We start from the raw sequence: 24,228 nt of genomic DNA on the forward strand, positions 1-24,228 counted from the left end.
GGGAGTCAGGAGGTGAACGTTTCCAGCCTCTAATCTGTTCTTGTAGCCATTGTGTTTATGTGGCGTGTCCAATTTAGTTTCTAGTCAATAATTACCCCAAGGATGTTGACAGTGCGGATTCAGTGATGATAACACCACTTAATGTAAAGGGGCAGTGAATAGATTATCTCTTGTTAGTGATGGTCATTGTTTGGATTTGTGTGGCTGAATGTTACTTGCCACTTGTCAGCCCGAGCCTGGATATTGTCCAGATCTTGTTGCATTTGAAACATGAACTGCTTCAGTATCTGGGGAGTCACAAATAGTGCTGAACATTGTACAATCATCGGCAAACACCCCACTTCTGACCTTACTACAGAGAGAAGGTCGTTGATGAAGCAGCTGAAAGTAGTTGGGTCTAGGACACTACCCTGAGGGACTCTTGCAGAAATGTCCTGGAGCTGAGATGACTAACTCTCCACAACCACAACCATCTCCCTATGTGCCAGGTACGACTCCAACCAGCGGAGAGTTTGACCCCTGATATCCATTGATTCCAGCTTTGCTAGGGCTCTTTGATTCCACACTCAGTTGAACACAGCCTTGATGTCAAAATCGACTACTCTCCCCTCACCCCTGGCATTCAGCTCTTTTGTCCATGTTTGAACGAACACTGTAATGAGGTCAGAAGCTGAGTGACACTGGTGGAAGCCAAACTGAGCATTCGTGAGCAGGAGATTTGAAAAGGTTAGAGAGAAAGGAATGATGAGGTGGCAATGCCCTAGTGGTATTATGGCTAGACCATTAATCCAAAAGCTCAACTGGGGATCTGGTTTCAAATCCCACACGGCAGATGGTAGAATTTGAATTCAATAAAAATCTTTATTCGTTTTCACTTCCTCACTTGAATGATTTCCTGCACCCGTTGTGATGTGTTTAGTTTTCCTGTCCAGCTTGCAGTCCTTCTTCTCACCCACAGAGGTAGCAAGTATATTGGGAGGAGTTTTATGACCTCATTGTGCCTGTTTTGTGGCAGGAAAAAGTCGTAAAATGGAGCATGATGTGACTAGTGGGAATGATGCTTGTTTTCACACCCATTCCCATTTTACTATTCAAAAAGAATTGGTGCAATCGGGACTCTGCCCAGCATCCCCCCCCCCACCTCCCGCCACCGGCAGTCAGGTTTGGGGGAGTGGTGTGCTGTTGGCTGGTCTATCCAGGGGTGGGGAGAAATATGGACAATCGATTGGTCCATGAAGTGGGGGGCGAGATGTGATCGGTGCAGGGGGATGGGGTGTGTGGGCGATCAATCGGTCCATATGGGGGGCAGGGTTGGATGTTCGGTTCCTATGGCAGGTGTGGGGGGATTTGGAATTGGCTGTGAAGGCCAATGACAGCACGGAACAAAGGGATCCGAGCATGCACAATGACGCCTTCTGCTGCAAGCTACTGGCTTTTGGTGAGCTTAGGCCCAGCACCTTCCCCTTACTGGTGGAAAACAGGTCTTGCATTTTTATTTTACCGAGTGAGGTAGGATTCAATTTTTAACTCACTCAAAAAAAGTGCACAATTCTCTCCCCTTTTCATGCTTGTTTCGCAATTGGAATTTTTTAAATAAAATCACTCCCAGAATGTATGGTTGGGAGAGTGGCAAGGTAGGAGAAATGGGACCTGTGATTGGAGAAGCTGGGTCAGTAGTTCTGGCTGTTCTGCTGGCCACTGTACATAAGTAATTCAGCGACACTGTATGGTTTGTGATAACATCTTCTGGAAAGCCAGGGAGAAGAAACAGAAAATTAAAGAACAAAAGGGGGTCCTTGCTGGTAACGAAAGACCTGTAGGTCCAGAGGAGCTGTCATGTCACTCAATCTTCTGCCAGGCCGGAAGTGCTATTGTCCACATCTGAAGCACCAACCACTGCCAGGGAACTGGAGCTTCACTTATAGTGACACTGATTTATCCTCAGCAAGGTGAGTAAGGGCTTCATCAGTGTGCCTGGGGAGGGAGGAGGGAGATTTGACAGCAGCAATGAGGCCCAGGCACAGGGAAAGCACCAGGGCCCATGATTTTTCTCTCTGATTCTGCAGACCAATTTAGAATCCAGGGTGTGACTGCCTCCTGGAACAATGTATCTAAGTAACTCCCCCCTCTCTGAAGCCTGCAGTGTGTTGTTCACTCTGACTCTAATTCTGCAACTCTGGGCTGAATCTGCTTGAACTATGAATATATAGTGCAGATATGGTTGCTCGGAACTACAATGCATTGCACGCACTCCCACATGTTGCAGTCGCAGCACATCATTTGCCTGCTTGTTCTAACCTTATTTATGTGATTAGTTAGCTAGTTTTAATTTAGTAAAGTTACAAGTCTCCTTGCTTAGGAACAAGCCAAAAATATTCACCAGTTACCGGGGGTAAAACAGAAAGGATAAAAAGCAGTACCTTCTCCCGCCTCTGCACTGACTTCCTTCCTGCACCAAATTCCTGGCTTGAGAATGTACTTTACCATGTGCACTGTTCCCTGATCACTCTAAATTCTACCCTCACTGATCAATGACTTTGCTTTCGGTTCTTACTTTATACATCAAGGTGAGATCTATGTAGCTGAGGAAATGTATATATTGACTTCTATCTAGAATAGCAGATTAAATTGCTACGAAGGAGCTATTTAAATGTCAGACCTGATATCTTCTTGTGGAGAGAGAATTGAGCTAATTTTCGAGTCTGGATGACCATTAAAACTCAAACCATTGGTTGTATTCTCTCTCCACAGGTGTTGCCAGAGCTGCTGAGATTTTACAGCATTTCCTGTCTTTGTTTCAGATTCCAGCATCCGCAATTTGCTTTCATGATATTGTCCTGCTTGCTTTCAAATGTGTCCCTGTTAAATGTGTATGGAGGTGGGAACAGGGTAGTTGGGATTTTGTGGCCTTGCTCGGGTGAGATCGTAAAATCCCGTCTGAGGCCAACAGCGATTTCCATTCTGGGAACGTCGCCCAACCCAGAATCGGACGGGCCAGTGATAGAGTTTCAGCTGCTGAGTTACTCACACGCTGTCACTTTTGGGATTTTAACATTCTGAATGAGCCAGAGCCCGTCCTCCTTTACCAGATAAAATTCCACCCTTTGTTCTTGTTCCCAATTAAAAGGGATTAGGCAGTAGCCAGAAAACAGAGATAGGGTAATTATTATAACAATTGCTTATTATAATCGGTGAATGGGAAATTAATATCAAAGCTTTGGCCTCTGTGCATTTTAATTATAATTGCAGTAACATTTGTTTTAACTGGGGTGAGAATATACTTTGCTTTCAAGCTTTGACATATAGAAACTTGATTTTTTAAATTTGATTTATTATTGTCAGATGTATTAATAATCAGTGAAAAGTATTGTTTCTTGCATGCTATACAGACAAAGCATACTGTTCATAGGGAAGAAAAAAGAGTGTACAGAATGTAGTGTTATAGTCATAGGGTGTTGAGAAAGATCAACTTAATACAAGGTAGGCCCATTCAAAAGTCTGATGGCAGGGGGGAAGAAACTGCTCTTTAGTCAGTTGGTACGTGTCCTCAGATTCTTGCATCCTTTACCCGATGGAAGAAGGTGGAAGAGATAATGTCCGGGGTGCACGAAGGTTCTTGATTACGCTGGCTGCTTTTCTGAGGCAGCGGGAAGTGTAGACAGAGTCAATGGATGGGAGGCTGGTTTGTGTGATGGACTGGGCTTCGTTCACGAACCTTTGTGGTTTTTTGTGGTCTTGGCAGAGTAGGAGCCATAACAAGCTGTGATACCATCAGAACCCCATTTCCAAATATTTTTGGTAAACACAGTACGAAAGGGGAATAAGAATTTAGTTTTACTTATTTTAATTTAAATTTATTAGCTTGAAATTTTAATACGCTTGCAACATCATGCCTAACATCTTCAGAATTTATCATTATTCTATATATTCTGGTAATGAATGAATACTAGGAATACATGTTATCACTTTAATATTTTGTACAAGAAGTTCTGAATGATTATCAGATTGCGTCAAAAATCGAAGAATTATGGTTTAATGTGAAGTTTTTTTTCTGCTGAATTAGGAAAAAGCAAGAAGAAAGAGAAGTGCCACAAGGAAGTACTCATTGAGACTAAGGCTTGCCCATGTGACAAATATATCAGTCAACCGCTAGGGAATTGGTCAGATTGTATTCTCCCTGAAAACAAGGTGACTCTGCAGCTTGGGATGAAGTTTCAAGGAGATGTCAAGGACTGTGGGCAGGGTTTGCATTATCAAGCCATAGCCTGCTATGATCAAAAGAAGAAGTTGGTGAATCCTTGGCTTTGCAGCAATTCTGGTATGTTCCATTTGTTACATTCCTAATTCCAATGACACATAAATATTTTGTTTAAAGGTCAGATATTGGTAAATATTGTCATTTAAATTTTTTTGAAAGGGAAAGTTTAGTTGTTCTGTGTCCAGCTCGGAAAGGGCTTTAAGTGCGAAAGAATGGAACACGTTTTTCCACTTGGGTCACAGTAACAAAAGCAAATATTTCCAAGTTATCTCTAAATTATAACTACTTCCAGGTTATCTATAAAATGGTCAAGAGTAAAATACATCCAGTTCTATGCTAGCAATATCATGGAAGTGTTAAAGCACAGAAGGATGCGATTTAGCCCATGAAGTCCTTACCAGCTCTCTTGTAAGAGTTGGTCCCTCTCCCCGGTCTTTCCTCTGTAATCTGCTTATACTCAAACTTCAGAGGATTTTCCTTTCTATTGAACTAGTGTAATTTCCTTTCCACTTCACATGCTGAGCATCCTTTTGGTCTCTGAGATTTCCAATCCTGTGCACAATTCTGTTGAATTATGAGTAGTTTTGTGTTATATGCTTGCATTTATTTACAGTGTGTCACATTTGATGTTGTATCTGAGCTTGTTTCAAACCCTGGTCCTGTAGATGAAAGAACAGTGTGATAATCAAAGCTTCATCCTCTTCCTGAAATAATTTTGTATTAACAAAGCACTTTCCTAAGGGAGATCAAGAACAGTTTGCGCAAACTGTTCAAATTGGATAACCTAATATTGGATGACAATACACTACATATATGTATATTTATTTTATATATAGTGATGTATAATATATAAATGTGTTACATTTCACAAATTATGCAACAACAATTAAAACTGATTGACAATTAAGAACTTCAGAAATACAAATTTTGAGGAAGTGCACACCTTCAAGTAGCAATTGTACATTCATTCTTTGCAAACTGGTCAAGCTTTGATCAAGGGATCATAGAATATGTTCCAAGTTCAAGGATTTCCAACTGATTCAATGTTCAGAGGGAACTGACTCAACTCCTGGTTATCATTGAAACGATTGAAAAAAAAGTTCCAACAGCTCTAAGATGCAAATGATGAGAATGTTTTTAAATTGGTTTTGTCATGGCCTGCACTTTTATTTTTCGAAGATGGTTTCATAGCTCTGTCTAAATGTGTCCTGAATGGTTTAAATCCAAGTAAAGGTAAAAACCAATTCCTGTCACCAGAAACTGTGCACTGTTGCTACTCTGCTATACTTACTATTTTTGCAACTTGTGAAAGATTTTATTGAGCAATGGTCTCCAATATGTTAACACAGTTGATGCCAAAATATAAGTGCATCTACAATAACGTGCAGATAGATAATGGGCGAGATCCTCCGGCCTCCCAGCAGCGGGTTTCCTGCTGGTGAGAGATGGCACATTGTTTGCTAGCGGCGGGATTCTCTGGTCCCATCACTGTCAATGGGAATTCCCATTTGATGTTGCCCCACAATGGTGGGAAACCCACTAGTGGGGAAGCACTGCTGGTGGGACTGGAGAATCCTGCTGGCATGAACAGCTGGAGAACTCTTTAGGACAGTAAAAAAGTCACAAGGTGCTTCACAGGAACATTACAAGATAAAGGTGGACACCAAACCATCCAAGGAGATAGTAGGTCAGGTGACAAAAGCCTGGTTGAAGAAGGTAGGGTTTAAGGAATGTTTTAAGGGAGGAAAGAACGGTGGTCAGATGGAAAGGCTTAGGAAGAAAATCTCAGAAGTGAGGGTCTCGACAGCTCAAGGCCCAGTGTTCAGTGATGGTTTGATGGAAATTGGAACTGCAGGAAAGGTCACCTTTGGAAGAGCACGGAAATCTAGAAGGGTGGTAGGACTGGAGGAGGTTAACGAGATGGAGAAGGAAGAAGGTTAGGGAGGGATTTTAAAATCTAAGTTTGAGATGTTGTCGAATTGAAATCAATGTATGTCACTGAACACTGGTGGTGGCTGAACAGAAATTAAAGAGGGTTAAGATGTGAGCAGCAGAATCCAGAATTTAATATCACTGCTATTGCACATAAATCTTAATTGTACCAAAACCAAAGTTAGTAGTATGCTGATGTGTATCCAATTTTGTGTTTTGTAACTGTATTATGCTTGTTAATCAATTTTGGCAGAAACCTAAGTGATTTCAGGGTAACTTGTCATTTCATGTATAATGATTTTGAATACATTACAAAGTTGGGAATTATATGGTGAATATCATAGGCTCCTTAACATCATAGAGCTAAAGTATTTTGAAAGGCTCTTGGTGTAATAGAGGAATGAAAAAATGATTATTTTGGGTTCCGATATCATCTCATATTAATAGTATGATTGTGAGGACGTAATTCTGTAAAACATTCCAGGTCATTTTCCTCATTTATAATCATCTTATAAAAACAGATGAAGGGCAGGATTCTCCGACACTTTGCTGGCAGCGAGGTTCTCTGGTCCCCTCTCGGGTTTCCTGGTGGCGCGGGGTGGTTAAAATGGGAAATCTTCTTGACAGTGGTGGGATCAGAGGATCCTGCAGCCAATGAATGGCACATGGCCTCCCACTGTCATGAAATATGTAGCTAGGAGACCAGAGAATCCTGCCCGAAGTATGGACTTGAACCTAATTTACAGACAGCTTTCTCTTTCAAAGTTTAGAGCCAAAATCAAGATGTTGAATGATGTGATGCACGTGAATGTGAGCTACTTGCAGATAGGTACCTTAATTTCTAACTATTGTCTGATTTGTCATAACATTTTAACAAAATGACACTCAAGTCTTGTAAGCATATTTCCGAAGGAAATTGGCTGGTGCTTGAGGGAAATAACCTTGCCAAGCTACGGGGTTAGATTGGGACAGATGGGCTTGCTCTGCGGCGAACTGGATGGGCCAAATGACTCCCTTTTGTGTTACAATGGTGTTTTAACTTCATATGCGTCTTTTTAAAAAATACGTATTTGTTGGTAAGATCAGTAAAAGAGCATCACAGTAAAGCTAGCTATCATGTTATGTACAGCTGTATCTTGCACCAATACAATAATATGGAATATTGCCAGGTGTAGCCTATCTATGAAAATAAGGGATAGATATGACACAGCTAATCACTGCCTTCTTAACTTCCTCCTAATGATCAATTATGGTAGATGATGTTATTAATAGTACCGTCAACAACAAAACAACAAGAATTTGTATTGATATAATGCCTTTAACAGTAATAAAGCATCCCAAGGCACTTCACTCAGACTTTATGAAACAAAATATAACATAATGTTATAGTCATAGAGCCATATAGCACAGAAGCAGGCCCTTGGCCCAACTGCTCCATGCTGACCATGGTGCCCTCCCAGCTAGTCCCAATTACCTGCATTTGACCTGTACCCCTCTCAACCTTTTCTATCCATGTACTTATCCAAATGCTTTTTGAGTGTCGCTAGTGCCTCAGCCACTTTCTCTGGCTAGGCAGGAACAGACAGGAGAAAGGCCTGCACTGATTTCCTCTCACCACCTGGTATCCGTAAGTAGAAGGTTTTTTGAATTTGTTTCTAAAAGAATAAGAGATGGTATGCTTTCCAATCCCTTGGTTTTTGTCATCTAAATTTTACTAATAATCCCACAGCAAACTCAATTTAGGATTAACGCGGAGGGTTAGTTTATTTTACGCATTCAAAACCTGGAAGAAAGGAGTGATCACCACTTCCCATTCCTTGCGCACATACACATGTACAGTAAAACTGGGAAAGCGGAAAGGGGTTTTACGATATAAAGACTACAAAAAAAATTAGTTCATGTGAGTTCCAAAACTCAAAATCAGAGTCGAGGGTATGATTCCTTCTTGATGCGGCTCAGTTAATGAGTTTGAGATTGATTAAATAATATGAAAATCCTTGAAATGAACACTGCTGCAGCATGATGGGCTTTCAAGGTTTAGACTGCTTGGCAGGTGTTGATCAGAGGCTTGAAAAATCAAGCAGACTTCACGGAGTTCAGAGGAAGTAACTGGAGTTCTGTCCAGTTGATGTTAAAATGGAAGTTTGACTGTGAGGCCCAAAGCTACAGTGTTAAAACTATCCAAAATGCCAGAGGCTTGAGTCATCTGACGACGGCTTATTCCAGTTAATTGCAGCTTAACAATTAGTTTATGGGTTTCTGGCCAGGATTCCATTCTTCCTCCTTCAGGGAGAGGTGATTTGGTTATTAACATCTCTTCCAGTAACAAGTTTTGATATTTGTCTTTTTTGATAGTTCAAGAAGAGGGAAACAGATTTCCTGCACTTCTCTGCTTTTGTTGATCACTTGGGGTTTGTACAATGAAGTGTGAAGTAATAATTATGTTGTTTTTGACTCTGCTGGGGATAGCTCTCAGAGAGTCAACCCTGTGATCAGGTGACTTGTCGCAGCCATCTAAGTTCTCTTTGTTAAAGAAAGTCCAGTTTAAAAAAATGGCAGTAAGAATAAAGATTTAAATATAGAGGGGATGATCTTACTCTCTTGTCTTGCCAGCTAATGGGCAGCATAAGCCATCAAGATCACGAGCGTGCTGTGAAAGTGGGTTCACCCCGATTTCTCACTTCTCGCAATCTTACTGGCACCAGATATCTGGCTAAATCAGCCTTGCTCCCAAAAATTGATCTGGGCAGAGGGAAGTGGAGTTTTGGCCGTGATTGGTCTGAGCTGGGGGTTGGCATTCAGTCTGGATGGGGGTGGGGGAGCAGGGGTAACTCATCTGTGGAGCCCTGTGGTAATGAGGTGGGTGATCGGTCATAGAGGCCAGCTATATTTTGATTTGATTTATTATTGTTACATGTATTAGTATATAGTGAGAAGTATTGTTTCTTGCATGCTATACACACAAAGCATACTGTACTTGGAGAAGGAAAGGAGAGAGTGCAGAATGTAGTGAAGTTTATAGCTGGGGGAGGCACTGCCAGATCTCTGTGCTCACAGAGCATAGAGACCAACACATGTGCAATGGCACCTTCTGCTGCTATCTGCCAGCTTTTGGGTGATTTGGACCCGCTCACTCCCTCTGCTGATGGAAAGTTTGGCTCGATTTTTTTGACAAAGGTAAGATTCCATTTTTAAGTCGCTGGAAAAAAGGGGCAAACCTCTCCTGTTTTCATGCTCATTTGGCACTTAGAATTCTTTTGGTAAGTTCGCCAAACTGAGGGTGTTGGCTTTCATGTCATAGAAACACAATGCCAAGTCACATCATGAGATATTAGGTCAGTTGACCAAATCTTTAAGAAACCTCTTACAGGAGGAAAGAGCAGCGGAGAGATTTAGGGAGGGATTTTAGAACTTAGGGCCGAGGCAGCTGGAGGCACAGCCAGTGATGATGCTTACAATATAAGATTTTCAATAGACCAGAATTAGAAGATTAGGTTTGTGGGGCTGGAGAGATTATAGAGTTAGAGAGGGGTGGGGCCACTGAGTGATTTAAATACAAGAATGTGGCTTTGTTTATCTGGCAATCAGTGTAGGCCAGTGAGCACAGGGGTGAGGTGAATATATTTGTTCAGTTTGGATGACATCAAGTCTATAGACAATAGAATGTGGGAGGCCAGCCAAGAGTGCAGTGTAATGGTTAGGGCTGGAGGTAACAAAGACAGGGATGAGGCAGGGGAGCTGAGGAAGGAATAAAGAGGTGGGAATATGTTGTCTTAGTTATGGCATTGGGAGGTAGTTGAAAGCTCATCTTGGGACCAAGTATGATTTTGAGGGTGTGAACAAACTGGTTCAGTCTCAGGCTTGCTAGGGAGAGGAACCAATGGCACGGGAACAGAATTTGTGGCGGAGACTGAAGTCAATTGCTTCAATCTTTCTAACATTTAATTGCAGGAAATTTCTGCTCATTCCATACTTTGGATAAGCAGTATCACAATTTAGAAACAGTGGAGGGGTTGAGGGACATATGGTGAGGTGGAGGTAAGAGTCATCATAGTACATCCGATAACTGATGGTTGTGGTTTGCAATAATGTCGCCAACAGATAGCATGCAAATGGGATATAGGAGGGGTCCGACGTTAGATCCTTGTGGGAAGACCAGAGAAAACGGCACAGGAATGGAAAAAGCCATTTAAGGTGATTCTCTGGCTACGATAAGATGGTCAGGAATGGAATTAGGTGAGGTCAGTCCCAATGAGCTGGACGGTCGGGGAAGGATATTTTGATCAAAGGCTGCAGGGAGGTCAAGGAGGAAGAAAAGGTATAGTTTGCCTCAAGTGACACCTATATAGGATGCCAGTGATGGTTGTTTTGGTGAGTGGGTGCAACCCAAATTTGGAAGTTAGCACATTTTCTGAATTATCACTATATCAGTATTCTGGGCATTGCTATCAAACACTATTCCATTGCTGGGTAATTAAACAGCTACTGTGTGTGAAAAGATTTACAGAACATTGCGGCATGAGCTCCTCAGGAAAAACCCTCAGTTTCACCACATTCAGCTGTTCATGTGTTACCTTCTCCCCAGGCTATGCTGAGGGATTTCACTGATGATTCAACATTGTTTCTGCAGGTGATTCAGTGACACAGATCATTAATTACATTTCCTTTAAGAGACTGAAGAGAGTGGTGAGGGCAAACCTCTTTACATGAAGTATTGTTGGAGAATGAAGTGGCTTGCCTGAAGAACTAGCTGAAGTAGAGACTCCTGTATCTTTTAAGACAAAACTGGATAGATATTTTAAGTAGAGAAAGCCACAAATTTGAATTTGTATGAAGTTGATTTATTATTGTCACATATATTAGTACACAGTGAGAAGTATTGTTTCTTGTGCACAAAAAAGACAAAGCATAGCATACACAGAGAAGGAAAGGAGAGAGTGCAGAATGTCACAGTTATAGCTAGGATGTAGAGAAAGATCAACTTAATGCAAGGTAGGTCCTTGATGGTAGCAGGGAAGAAGCTGTTTTTGAGTTGGTTGGTACATGACTTCAGACTTTTGTATCTTTTTCTCGACGGAAGAAGGTGGAAGAGAGTATGTCTGGGGTGCGTCCATATAGCTATAATAGCAGAGTGAGACGGTGGGTCACTTTGGATTGCTTTATTATAGAGCAACCCTAGACATGATCGTGTGAATGACAGCTTTATAAGAGTAGAAATGACTTGGGGGCGAGCTTGCAATCCAAGTTCAAAAGCAATTTGCTCACCAACCTGAACTGGACAATTATTGCGTATGCTTCTTCATGGCTGTATCAGTATCATAGGCTTTACTATGAAACACTATTCCATTGCTGGATAATTAGCCAGTGACTGTGTGAAATAAGGATTTACTTCTCATTATTTCAGAAAATGAGTAAAAGAAACCAAATGATCCAAGTGGCGCCATTCAGACTAGTTACTGGAATTTACTTTTGAGCTTAGGGACTTAGGAACATGAGGAGGTCAATCAGCTCATCATTTTTTTCAGCTATTCAGTTTGATCATGGCTGATTTGTACCTATCGCCATCTATTTGCCTTGTTTCTATATCCTTTAATACCTTTTCCTAACAAAAATCAATCTCTCTCAGGTTTTAAAATTTTCAATTGGCCCAAGCCTCAATAACTTTACGAGAGAGAGAATTTTCACTGCTCTTAGCGTAAAACGTGTTTTCCAATAATGACCTCAAATAATTTAGCTCAAACTTTTAAAGTTACATTTCTTTGTCCTGGCCTCACCCACAAGAAGACATTTCTGTCTGTTTACTCTAGTAACTCCTTTGATCATCTTAAACGCCTCGATAATGCAGCATTTTATGGTATCGCTTGTCCTAAAACCATAACTATCTCTCCCAATGTCAATGGACCTTCTCATTGTCTGCCCCTCTCCCACTCCAATTCCCTTAATGGGCGGGCAGGGCGGTAAAATCCCAGCAGTAATCTTCGAAATACAAACCTAATCTTATGCAAATAATCCACATAATTTAACCCTCTGATCTATCATCCTTAGGTTGTTTCCAATGTCTATTTCATCAACAAGCCTAATATTAAAACATGCTCAGAAAAATTAAAAATTATGAGCTGATTTTTCAGTCTAACTTCTTAATGTTATATTTTATTTGCAACCTGTCAAATGAGTAGCTTATTTAGTTTTCAGTATCAATATAGATGTACATTGCTTATGCTCTGGCCTAATTTATTTGACTATATCCAAATCACTTGCAAAACAAATTAATGTATTGCGTAACTATAATTTTGAATAACACTAATCATCCGTAACAGTTCAGAAAATTCATGTTTCCATCTGAAAATGAGAGACATTCGAAGTGAATGTGTCAAAGAATTTCTCGCAGCAAAGTATTAAATCACTAAATTATATGTTTCTTCTAATCATTCACATTAGGGTACCTTGAAGAGATTTGCAGTTTGCCATGTCCATCTGACTGCAAGCTAAGTGACTGGTCAAACTGGTCAGAATGCAGCAAATCCTGTGGGAGTGGGATGCAGACCAGATCCAAGTGGCTGCGGGAGAAGTCTTATAATGGTGGTCGGCCGTGCCTTAAACTAGATGTGAAGAATCAGGTGAGGCGTACCGAGTAACCTATAATGAATTATTCAGTGCAGAATTGAGAATTGGTGTATTATTGGCAGGTACTTTAATTGCACAAGGAGCAAAAATGTCTTTTCTAATGTGCTTGAACTATTACATTTTTCAAAGTACCTAATTTGCATATTTTAATATAATTACTTACATTTGATTCCTCCAAAGCCATCCCTGAAACAATGCAGTCATTAATAAGTACAGAATGCTTTGATTTCACCTTTATTAGTTAGCTGTTCACTTCCATTTATGTTGGCTTATTTCTTGAGTCCATCCTTTTAATTCTATTGCCTTCTCTTTCTATCCATTTAACTATTTAGCCAATAAAAAAAAAGCAGTCCTTCTGTAGAAGTGTATATTGCATTGAAACAGCCTTCCATCACTTTTATGTCTTGAATGAGGGTCAGTCACTTCACTAAGTGCTTAACTGAATCCAATAAAATTAATCACAGATCTTGGCTGTGGGAAGTTGACTGAGGAAAGCAGAGTCTGTAAGCTTTTGCTAAGAATAGGCTTAGAAGCAAGTACAACAGTTTATTGTTGAGACGTAGGGTGGGATTTTCCTGCCACATTTGCCCCAAGACCGGAAATTCCCACCCAGGCTCAATGGACCTTTAAATGGCCCACTGAGTTTTCTGTCTTGCCCACTGCATTTCCCACAGCGGGGAGGATGGGAGAATTTCAACCTCAGTCTACAATACCAGTGTGGTAATAAGTACATGACTATGTTATTTTGAGATAACTTAGGTGGGTTATTCCAGCAAGAAGCATGCGATTTGTGAATGAGCGATCTGAACTTGTTTGTAGCTATTATTACATCTTTATTTAGCATGATCACATAGATTGATGATTGCTGTGGAGTTTTAGGGAGGAAAACGTGTCCAGGATAATCACGGATCGCCCCAGAGATACTCTGCATCATAGCCGAGGAGGAAAGGTCTTATACTGCACATTTGAGATGGTCACCCATAATTGGTGAAGAATAGTGAAAGAAAGGATATTATTGACCTTCCTATGTTAATGTACACACTTTATCAGGAGCAAAGATGGAAAAATGATCTCTCCATTCTACTCTGTAAATTAAGCATGTTAAAACAATAGTGCAAAGCCAACAAGTCCTATTGTAATCAAGTTTATTACCAATATTTACTAAAAATACTTGATACCCAAAATTAAATTAACATTTAAACAGTTTAAACCTCTCTTCTGAGCACTGATCTGATGATCCAGAATATGATAAAGATTATGACGGAACTCTCCCAAAAAAATTGTATGTGTTGAATTTGTAGGAAAACTGGAGTAATTCACGCTCGTTTTTACAGTGGGACTTCACACTAGAATCTCCCACACTCTGTGCAATGCAGAAACTACCAGTGTGAATATCATTAGATTTCAGGGTGTGGGGCTCATTCCCACCCAGGAGGCTGAAAACAGCAGACCTCTGTGCATGTGCAGCTGCTGCAAACTGTCAGCCCCATGTTTGCTGGCCAGCTCAGAACCTCTGGGCTGGTCCCACTCTTGTCCCCATCAATCCCAATGCAGAGTGGCAATGGGATCTGCCACCTCCACCGATCACCCCCTAAGCCTGCCCCATCAGGCCCTGCCCCCTTGATATTGTCCTATGCCTAGTTCCCCCTGGGCATAGGCACTTTGCCCCTTGGTCAGTGCTGGGGGTCCAGTCTGGCACTGCCAGGGTACCCATGCCCAGGGGAACAACCACCCTGCCATCCAGGATTTTGACCCAGTGACAGTGAAGGAATGGTGATATATTTTCAAGTAAGAATGGTATGTGACTTGGCGGGGGCAGGGGAGGAGTTATTTTCCAGGTAAAGTTTATTTATTAGTCACAAGTAAGCTTCCATTAAAACTGCAATGAAATTACTGTGAAAATCCCCTATCACCACACTCCGGTGCCTGTTTGAGTACACTGAGTGGTGGTGTTCCTATGTACCTGTTGCCCATGTTTTTCTAGATCATAGCGGGCTTGGAAGTTGCTGTCTAAAGAGCTTTGGTGAGTTCCTGCAGTGCATTTTGTAGGTGTCACTGCGCATTGGTGGTGGAGTAAGTGAATGTTGCAGATGGGGTGCCAATCAAGCAGGCTGCTTTGTCTGGATAGTGTCAGGCTTCTTGAGTGTTACCATAAAACTGTAAGATGTGAAAGCAGAAGTAAGCCATTCAGCCCATCTACTCTGTTCCACCATTCAACGGGATCATAATGGATCTGATATGATAATCCTCAATTTCACTTTCCTAGCTTACCCACTGTTGGAGTTTCACTCCTTCAGACAAGTGGAGAACATTCCATCACACTCCTGACTTGTGGCTTGTTGATGATCGACACACTTTGGGAGAATGAAGAGGTGAGTTACTCGTTGCGGGATTCCTAGCCTCTGACCTGCTGTTGTACCCAGTCATTATATAACCAGTCCATTCAGCATGTGGTCAATGATCACCCTAGAATGTTGATTGTGGGGGATTCAGAAATGGTGATGCTACTGAATGTCAAGGGGTGACTGTTACATTCTGTCTTTTTGGAGATAGTCATTACTTGAATGACATATATGTTCCTTGTCAGTCCAAGCCTAGATATTGTCCAGGCCTTGCTGCTTTTGGACATGGACAACTTCACTTCCTGAGGAGTTGCAAATGGTACTGAATATTGTGTAGTCATCCATTAACGCACCCCACTTCAGAACTTCTGATGGAACAAAGATCATTGATGAAACAGCTGAAGATGGTTGGGTCAAGGAACTCCTGCAGCAGAATCCTAGAGCGGAGATGATTGATCTCCAACAACCACAACCGTATTCCTTTGCACTTGGAATGACTCCAACTAGTGGAGAATTTTACTCCTAATTTCCATTGACTCCTACACCTTGATGTCGCATTTGATCAAATGCTGCCTTGATGTCAGGAGCAGTCATCCATACCTCAACAATGGAGTCCAGCTCCTTTGCCCATGTTTGAACCAAGGCTGATATGAGGTTAGGAGTTAGTGACCCTGGCCGAACCCAAGCTGAGCATGAGTTGACAGTTTATCAGCAAGTGCTACTGATAGCATTGATCTCTTCTATCACTTTATTGAAGATCAACAGTAGAATGATAGGGCAGTGCATGGCCTGACTGGATTTGTCCTGCATTATGTACAGGACATACTGCCAGATAGATGCCAGTATTATAGCTGTACTGGAGCAGCTGGCTAGAGGCATCGAAGTTTTATGGCACGTCTTCAGTACAATTGCCAGAATATTGTTAGGCTCCATGGCCTTTGCAGCATCCAGTGCCATTTCAGCCATTTCTTAATATCAGGTGGAGTGAATCAAATTCACTGTGATGGCGCACCTCTGGAAGAGGCCGAGATAGATCATCCACTCAACACTTCTCGACTTATAACTTATAGGGGGCGATTTTCCCATCCCACTGTGCTGATTATCTAGCATAGCGGGCCAGGAGAATCGCGCACTGGGTGATTTGGGAGATTCCTGCAAGGGTTTACGTCCCACTAGCGACTCCCAGCGCCAGATTTCCTGCGCGGTCTGCTCCATGACGGAATCGGGGGGGGGGGGAAGCTAGCATTTAAATGATAATTTAAATATCATTTAGTGCTATTAGCGGCCTGAGTTCACCAGGCCTGCTAGCCTCTCCCACCCTGCCAGAGTGTTTCACTCCAGCTCCTTAATTTTGGGGAACTAGCGGCCGACCCCGCTGGAGTGAAGGGAGGCAATCAAGACTTCTGCTTCCACACCTTACAGTCTTATGGTAACACTCAAGAAGCCTGACAAAGCAGCCTGCTTGATTAGCACCCCCATCTGCAACATTCACTTCCTCCACCACTAATGCGCAGTGATATCTACAAAATGCACTGCAGGAACACACCAAGGCTCTTTAGGCAGCAACTTCCAAGCCCGCTATGATCTAGAAGAACATGGGCAACAGGTACATAGGAACACCACCACCTCAGCGCACCCAAACAGGCACCGGAGTGTGGTGACTGGGGGATTTTCATAGTAACTTCATTACAGTTATAATGTAAGCTTACTTGTGACTAATAAATAAACTTTACCTGGAAAACAACTCCCCTGCCCCCGCCAAGTCACATACCATTCTTACTTGAAAATATATCAACATTCCTTCACAGTCACTGGGTCAAAATCCTGGAACTCCCTCCCTAACAGCACTGTGGGTGTACCCACACAACATAAACTGCAATGGTTCAAGAAGTCACATTTTTCTCAAGAAAAATTAGAATGGGCAATAAATGCTGCCTCAGTCAGCAACTCCTACATCAGTTGAATGAATATCAAAACATATTTCTGTTACATCCTGTGATATCAAGAATGTTGGGTTAACCTACCAAAAGTATAAAGGAGCAATGTTTGCCCTTTGATTTACTGGACTTCTCCAGGCAGTTGTAAGAAAGTTGAAAGCTTGAATGTAGATATAGTACAGGTTAAGAGTATGTATATTAATCACTAATTTCTTTAAAGTAACATATAATATGAAGTTACTTGGACAGCCACCTCAATATTTTTCAAGGATTAAATGACTTTCAAAGCTACATTGTCTTCTTAATGCCTACAGGATTCAGGGCATCCTTTAAGTGTGGCAGGTTGAGTTGACAGGATCAGTTGAAAGCAGGAGTAGAAAGTATACAGACAGACATCACTGTCATCTTGTATATGGACATATTTCATTGCTTTTTATGCCTTGTTAAAACTGTGCATTCCAGCAACTCTATCATATTTGTCTTGATCTGTATTTCTGATGGAAAGTTAATTTAAGCTTCAGGCTTTCAAACACATTCCAGCCTTTCATTACATATTTAGGTTTGCCATGTTAAATGTAACCAATGATATCCACTTTGAAGCATAATAAATAAGTGATAACATAATGATTGCATATTTAAGACACTGAAGGTGAATTGGTTTAATATTCCTTTTTTATGAAGTGTAATACAATTGCTGCTTTATATTAGATCACTACTTTCCCTCCAAACATCTACCGTTATGAAGATAGGAACACAAGAATTAGGAGCAGAAGTAGGCAAATTCAGTCCTTTGAACCAGCTCCGCTATTCGATCAGATCATGGCTGAGCTCTCCTGGGCTCAAATCCACCTCCCCACCTGTTCCCCATATCTCTCTTTATGTTTTTTTTTATTATGTCTATCTCCCTCTTATGGTTCAATATCAAGTAACCAGTGGGAAGAACATTCCCTTGATTACTATCAAAGTCAGCCAGTTTGTCTGGGCCAGTAGCATTGCACATTTTCTTCTCAAATATATTCAGTGATTTGGCTTCCACAGCCTTCTGTAGTAGAGAAATCCATAGGTTCACCACCCGCTGAGTGAAGATGTTTCTTCCCATCTCAGTCCTAAATGGTCTACCCTGTATCCTGAGACTGTGACCCCCTTCTGCTAGACCCTCTAACCAGAGGAAACAACATTACTGCATCCAGTTTGTCCAGCTCTTTGAGAATTTTACACTCTTCAATTAGTTCAAAAATATATGATTTCAGCCTAGAATTTGCCCCTCCATTTTATGATTTTCTTTCAGATAGATTCGAGGTAGCTGGAAAAGAAAAATAGGTTGGTGAAGCACTGTATCAAATTCACACTTCTTAACAACACCCATAAACATTTTCCTCTTAGAGTGCGATCAATGCCTGAGAACAGCTGCTCAAATACTGTCATCATATGCAAATACATGCAGTTTAAATGTTGCTGTCACATTAGACACCCAATTTTCCCCCATCACTGTCTCTGACCAGCTTATGCTAAGAATTCAGTACAGTGTGAAGTGTTCATTATCAGTAATTGGCTGTTGATGGACACTTCTGGATTTAAAGAGATATTGTAACTACTTTAACTTGACAGAATTGTATTTATTGGGATTTTTTCTGCATGTTTTACTCAATCCAAACTTTGTCCTGTCCCTTGTGGATTGATAATTTTGTTGCTTGGGGCATTCGCCAATGAGGCAATAAAATTAAAATGATCATTTTGACCTTCTTGGGCAGTGTGGAGGAAGAATTGAAACATTTGAAGACACTGCAACATGTGGTTTAGCTCCTGACCTTCAAAGCCAAATGTCTGATGACATATCTTGAGGAGATGGTGACCTAGTGTCACTGGATGAGTAATCCAGAGGCCCAGGTTAATGTTCTGGGGATAAGAGTTCAAATCCCATCATGGCAGCTGGAATTTTGAATGAAATTAACAATCTGAAATTGAGAAGCTAGTCTCCGTGATAGTGACCTTGAAACCATTGTTGATTGTTGTAAAAACCTATCTGGTTCACTTATGTCCTTTAAGGAAGGAAATCCTTATCTGGTCTGGGCCACAAACAATTCCAGGCCCACAGCAATATGGTTGACAGTTAACTGCCCTCTAAAGTGATGTAATGCTCAGTTCAAGGGCAGTTAGAGATAGGCAACAAATGTTAGTCCTGCATGTGGTGCCTGCATCCTGTTAAAGAATTTTAAAAACAGTAATAACTTGCCTGGATGGGTACAGCTGAAACAACACTGTAAAAACTTTTCATTTCCAGATCAGAGCAATTTATCTGATTGATGTCTTCACATCGTCATTAGTGTGCTAAGGTAAGCCAGCAGGTCAAGAGAGCAATTGTGGAAACATCACCCTCTCCACGGTACACAGCATTCTGCTTTGGAAATTCATGGTCATTAAGTCAGAATCCTTCAGTTCCTTGATAACACGGATACTGGAGCACAATAGCTACAAGAACTGTAATAGTTTCAGGAGAAAGCCCATCACCACCTTCTCTGGGCAACTAAGGATGGATAATAAATGTGCTTTGCCAATCTTATCCATAGTCTGGCAACAATTTTAGAAATGTTCTTCCCATACCATTCTGCAAAATTTCAAGCCTGATTTTATTAGTCATGTAATTTTTTAAAAAATTCCATTAGTGTTGCTGGCTGGGCCAGCATGTATTGCGCATCCCTGAGGGCATTTAAGAATCAACCACATTGCTATGGATCTGGATCATAGGTAGGCCAGACCAGGTAAGGATGGTAGATTTCCTTCCCTAAAGGCCATCAGTGGACAAGATGGGTTTTTATAAAGATTGACAATGGTTTCATGGTCATCGTTAGACATTTAATTCCAGGGTTTTAGTTTTATTGATTTAAAATTTGATCATTTATCATGGTGGGATTTGAACCTGGGTCTCTGGATTACTAGTCCAATGACAGCACTACTATGCCACTTCAACTTCCTCCCTATATGTATGTGACCAAAAGGTTATGTGGATGACCAGAAGTTGGTCATCAAAAGTGACCAACTGGAATAACATGCAAGGATAAATTAAATAAGCTCTTTTCATGAGTATTGCCAGTAACAAAGAATGCTTTTTTTCCCTTTAGCAGTGTGTTACAGTACTATTTTGTCAAATAAATTGTGGCAGTTGGTCTCAGTGTTTTGCCAAATCGGTCTTTAACCCAATTTCTTTGCACTGATGCTATAGATTTCTCCCATTTGCAATCCATATTAATCAACCAGTTAGCTGATCAGTCAGTGTGCATTACTACAATCAGATTTCACTGAGATCAAAATGTAAGAATTAGTTACAGAGCTTTAATAAAGATAATGTTCTATTATTTCTGACAGATTGAAAATAAACCTTCAATAGAACAGAATGCTGTAAAATAATGTTTTAACCCAGTTATGGACTTGTAACTGTTTGTTATAAGTAGATAAAGTTGACATCCCAGTTACACAGATGGAAAATAAAACCACATGATTCCACAAAAAGACAAACAAAATAAACATTACGGTACAAAGCCTGAACTGTAAAACAATTTACATTATCGCCGCAAAGCTACCACCTCACCCACCACAGAATTGGAGCGGGACAAGTCCAGACCACAGAAATCTCCGTTGATTTCGGGTGGGAATTTCTGGTCTTGTTTGAACGAAGTTATAAAATCTTGCCTTAAATATCTTATACTCTTTCATTCAGAATTGACAGGGGGCAAATGTAAGTTATGTGCAAGCAGGGATTGAACAGACCACAGTGCACATTAAATGGCAGCTGCAATCAACCCACCCTGACATCAGTGACCACTATGAGTCACAAAATCTCAGTAAAACTCTTGTCTCCCCCAGAAGGGATTTAAACTCCTCATTGTTGAAGATCCACCCCCTGAATTCCCTCAAAAGCTGACCCGACTCAGACTGTTTCAAAGACTGCTCACCTCTTTCTCCGACGACACATTCCAATAGGACTCACTGCCCTCCTGCCTCGACTCACTGGCGCAATTCCAACGTTTTCACAAATCACTAACTGCACTGAATTGCCTCTAAAACATTAACATGAACGATGAACTGGATATTTGCAGCAATAATTATGCTGCGAAGGATTTTGAGGGAAACAATCACTGCAGGAAATGATGAATTATTCAACTGAAAGAAGGGCATCATAGTGGATAAGGGAATCACCCTTTGCCAATTTTGATTACCTCTTGGGCAGTGTTTCTTACTGATCTGCTACAGCTGGTAAAATGATTTCTTTTAAATTACTGTTTATCATAAATCTCATGTAATAAAAGCTGTGTTTTTTTTAAATGGTCTGTCAGTGAATATCCAACGGTAATTTAAAAAAAATGTATTAATAATGTTAAAAGGTATTTTGAATGCATTTTCTGGGTAGTGATTTGTCTTTGCTTGTTGCCTCCCTGTAAGCAACCACTGCTGTCATGGTCCCGACAGCAGATGTTTGGAAGTGAATGTCACAGCCGTTGAAATTGTTCTGAGAAATGTGACAGGAGGAAGATTTATTTTTTGCATTTGGAATACTTTCTGCCAGGAATATGTGAACTTTACAGGGAATGGAGAGTGGAGATTAGAAATTATTCCTTGGGTTAAATAGATGATGGTGTCATGTTGTGCATTGCTTTATGATTGGTTGGCGGGAATTGGCCTGTTCCACTAATGACTTTATAATGGATGCGCTGATACTAATACATTAGTCTAATGTGTCAACCTGCTACAATAAGCAAAGTAATTTGTAAAATATAGTTTGTTTCGGCTCGGAGTTATTAAGTTATTGAAGCTGCCGGGATTATAGAACATCAACCTCTTCATGTTTGCCAAGCAGATAGCTTAGTTTTAAATTATTTTCTGAAGCAGATCATTAGTAGAGTCATCGACAGCTGACACATCGAGCTAGATTTAATGCTTCCCCCCTCCCCCTGCTGGCAGGTTAGAAGGCAGGCCTGCCCACTGCCTACCCACCTACTTGACTGCTGCTGAAATTATACCAATGGTAGGGGAAAGAGGGACCATCAGATGGCCCACCTGCCATTGATAAAAGTAAGGCCTTTAAATCGGCAATTAAGTTCCACTTAAAAACAACGAACAGTACAGCACAGGAACAGGTCGATCGGCCCACCAAGCCTGTGCTGACACCTGACACCTTCCCGAACTAAAGACTTTTGCCTCAACGCGGCTCATACCCCTCTATTCCCTGCCTATTCATGTATCCATCTCTTAAATGTTACAAAGGGCATCATCCCTCCACTGCCATTGGAGAGGCCTACGCCAAGTGGTCAGCCCACCAGGTTTCCCTGTGTGGACTGATGGCAAATGGTAGCAGTGTTTCTCTCCTTAACAGGCTCCCTGGATTCATCGAGATGTTTCTACATGGTGTAATCCTCCCGCCACACCAGCCAGTAGGTTCCCTACTACCCCACTGTGATTGTCCAGCTGTGCTCTGAGATGGGACTATCTGTTCCTATTCCTGAGAGATGGAAGTAATTAATTGACAAATGTGAGTTAAATAACAGAGGAGCAGACATCATTCTACTGGATGACCCCCCCCATTCCCCCTGCACTCTGACATTTTAGCTAGATGGGAGTGATGGACTGCAGTTCTCTGTAAAATTCAGTCCTTTGTCTTTAAGGTTGCTGTAAATGCCACTAACTTTTATTAATTCTAAGCTTTTTTTCTAAATACTGTGCGTTAGTGCAATGATTGATGTTGCCCACTTAGCAAATTACTGGGGTGAGCAAACTGATCTGAAATTGGGAGAATTTTTTCAGGAATAGCTAAAGCAACTTGAGTACGAAGCTAAAATTATGACCCAAAAAAGCACCTCATTTAACACTTCCAACATGAGGCACACTGACGTTCGTTATTGATTCTGTTACCACTTAGACGTTTAATCAAGCTCTTTCCGTTTAAACCAAGCTGAGATCATTCTCCAATGGCTCAAACTCTCTGTCAAGAATGAAATAGAAGTCTCACAGGTTAAAGTCCAACAGGTTTATTTGGTAGCACAAGCTTTCAGAGTGCTGCTCCTTCATCAGTTGAGTGGAAGCTGGGCTCACAAACAGGGCGTATATAGACACAAACTCAATTACAAGATGGTGGTTGGAATGCAAGTCTTAACAGGTAATCAAGTCTTTACAGGTACAGAAAATGCGAGTGGAGAGATTGTGAGACTTCTTACTGTGTCTACCCCAGTCTAACAACGATTTCTCCACATCAAGAATGAAATATTCATTTGCCAAGGCCTGGGTCCACCCTTTTGACTCCCTAGTATTTAATATTTTTCATTTGTCTTGAAGCTTGGGTCACAATATTTATTCTCCATGGGTATGGGTAATGACATAGTCTGCAACTGGAGTCACTTGTTAGTTGAATCAGGCAAAGCTGGTGGATTCTCATTCCAGAGGGATATTAGTGCATTGGCAAATTTACTAGGTGAGATTCTCCTGGAAATTGGCAAAGGCCAATGGTGGGCGGGAAAGGCGGTGTTGAGGCCGTCAGCAGCACTGGCAGCTTTTCCTGATGTATAGTATAGCCAGAAGATTTCAGCCATGGGTTCCACACCGTTTTGCTAGCAGGGCAGCTTTATCAGGGCACCATATGCCACTACATTTAAAGGCAGCCCGAGCACTTACCAGCCACACTTTGCAGGTTGCCAGGAAGTGATGGTTGCCAGAAAATCTTCCCTAAATTTCACCGAACCTCTCTGGAGAGAACTCTTGAAGCTGTAGAGGCCCAGCATGAGATAATCTACCCAAGCTCAGGGCGAAAGCCCAGCAGCACGGTGACAAAACCAGCATGGGAGGCAGTGGGAGTGGTCATGAGTGCCAACACCCTGCAGAAGAGGACAGATATCCAGTTCCGCAAGAGGATGAATGATCTTCTCTGCTCCACCAGGGTAAGTCACTCTTCTCGTCACTCTCAACTCACACACTCACAAATCCTTTGAACATGCGTAGCGATCTTACTCACTGCCAGCTCAAGCAACACCGTCACACTCTCTCATAGAATCATGCAGTGTGGAAGAGGCCCTTTGACTCATCAAATCCTCACTGATACATTAGAAACTCCCACCTAATCCCATCTGCGAGCACTTGAGCCATAGCTCTG

The 24,228-nt window shown here is 41.5% G+C and overlaps 1 protein-coding gene across 1 annotated transcript in view; it reads left to right on the top strand.

Moving 5' to 3' along the window:
- thsd7ba (thrombospondin, type I, domain containing 7Ba) overlaps positions 1 to 24,228 on the top strand; it is a 769,281-nt gene that overhangs the window by 524,625 nt on the left and 220,428 nt on the right. The window contains exons 14-15 of the mRNA XM_080198282.1: positions 4,064 to 4,318; positions 12,629 to 12,807. Of these exons, the coding sequence (XP_080054408.1) occupies positions 4,064 to 4,318; positions 12,629 to 12,807 (434 nt within the window). The remainder of the gene's footprint in view (positions 1 to 4,063; positions 4,319 to 12,628; positions 12,808 to 24,228) is intronic.

Source organism: Carcharhinus amblyrhynchos, chromosome 11 (genome assembly GCF_965287045.1).
Source record: "Carcharhinus amblyrhynchos chromosome 11, sCarAmb.v2.hapA, whole genome shotgun sequence".
In the NCBI taxonomy this organism is placed as follows: Eukaryota; Metazoa; Chordata; class Chondrichthyes; order Carcharhiniformes; family Carcharhinidae; genus Carcharhinus; species Carcharhinus amblyrhynchos.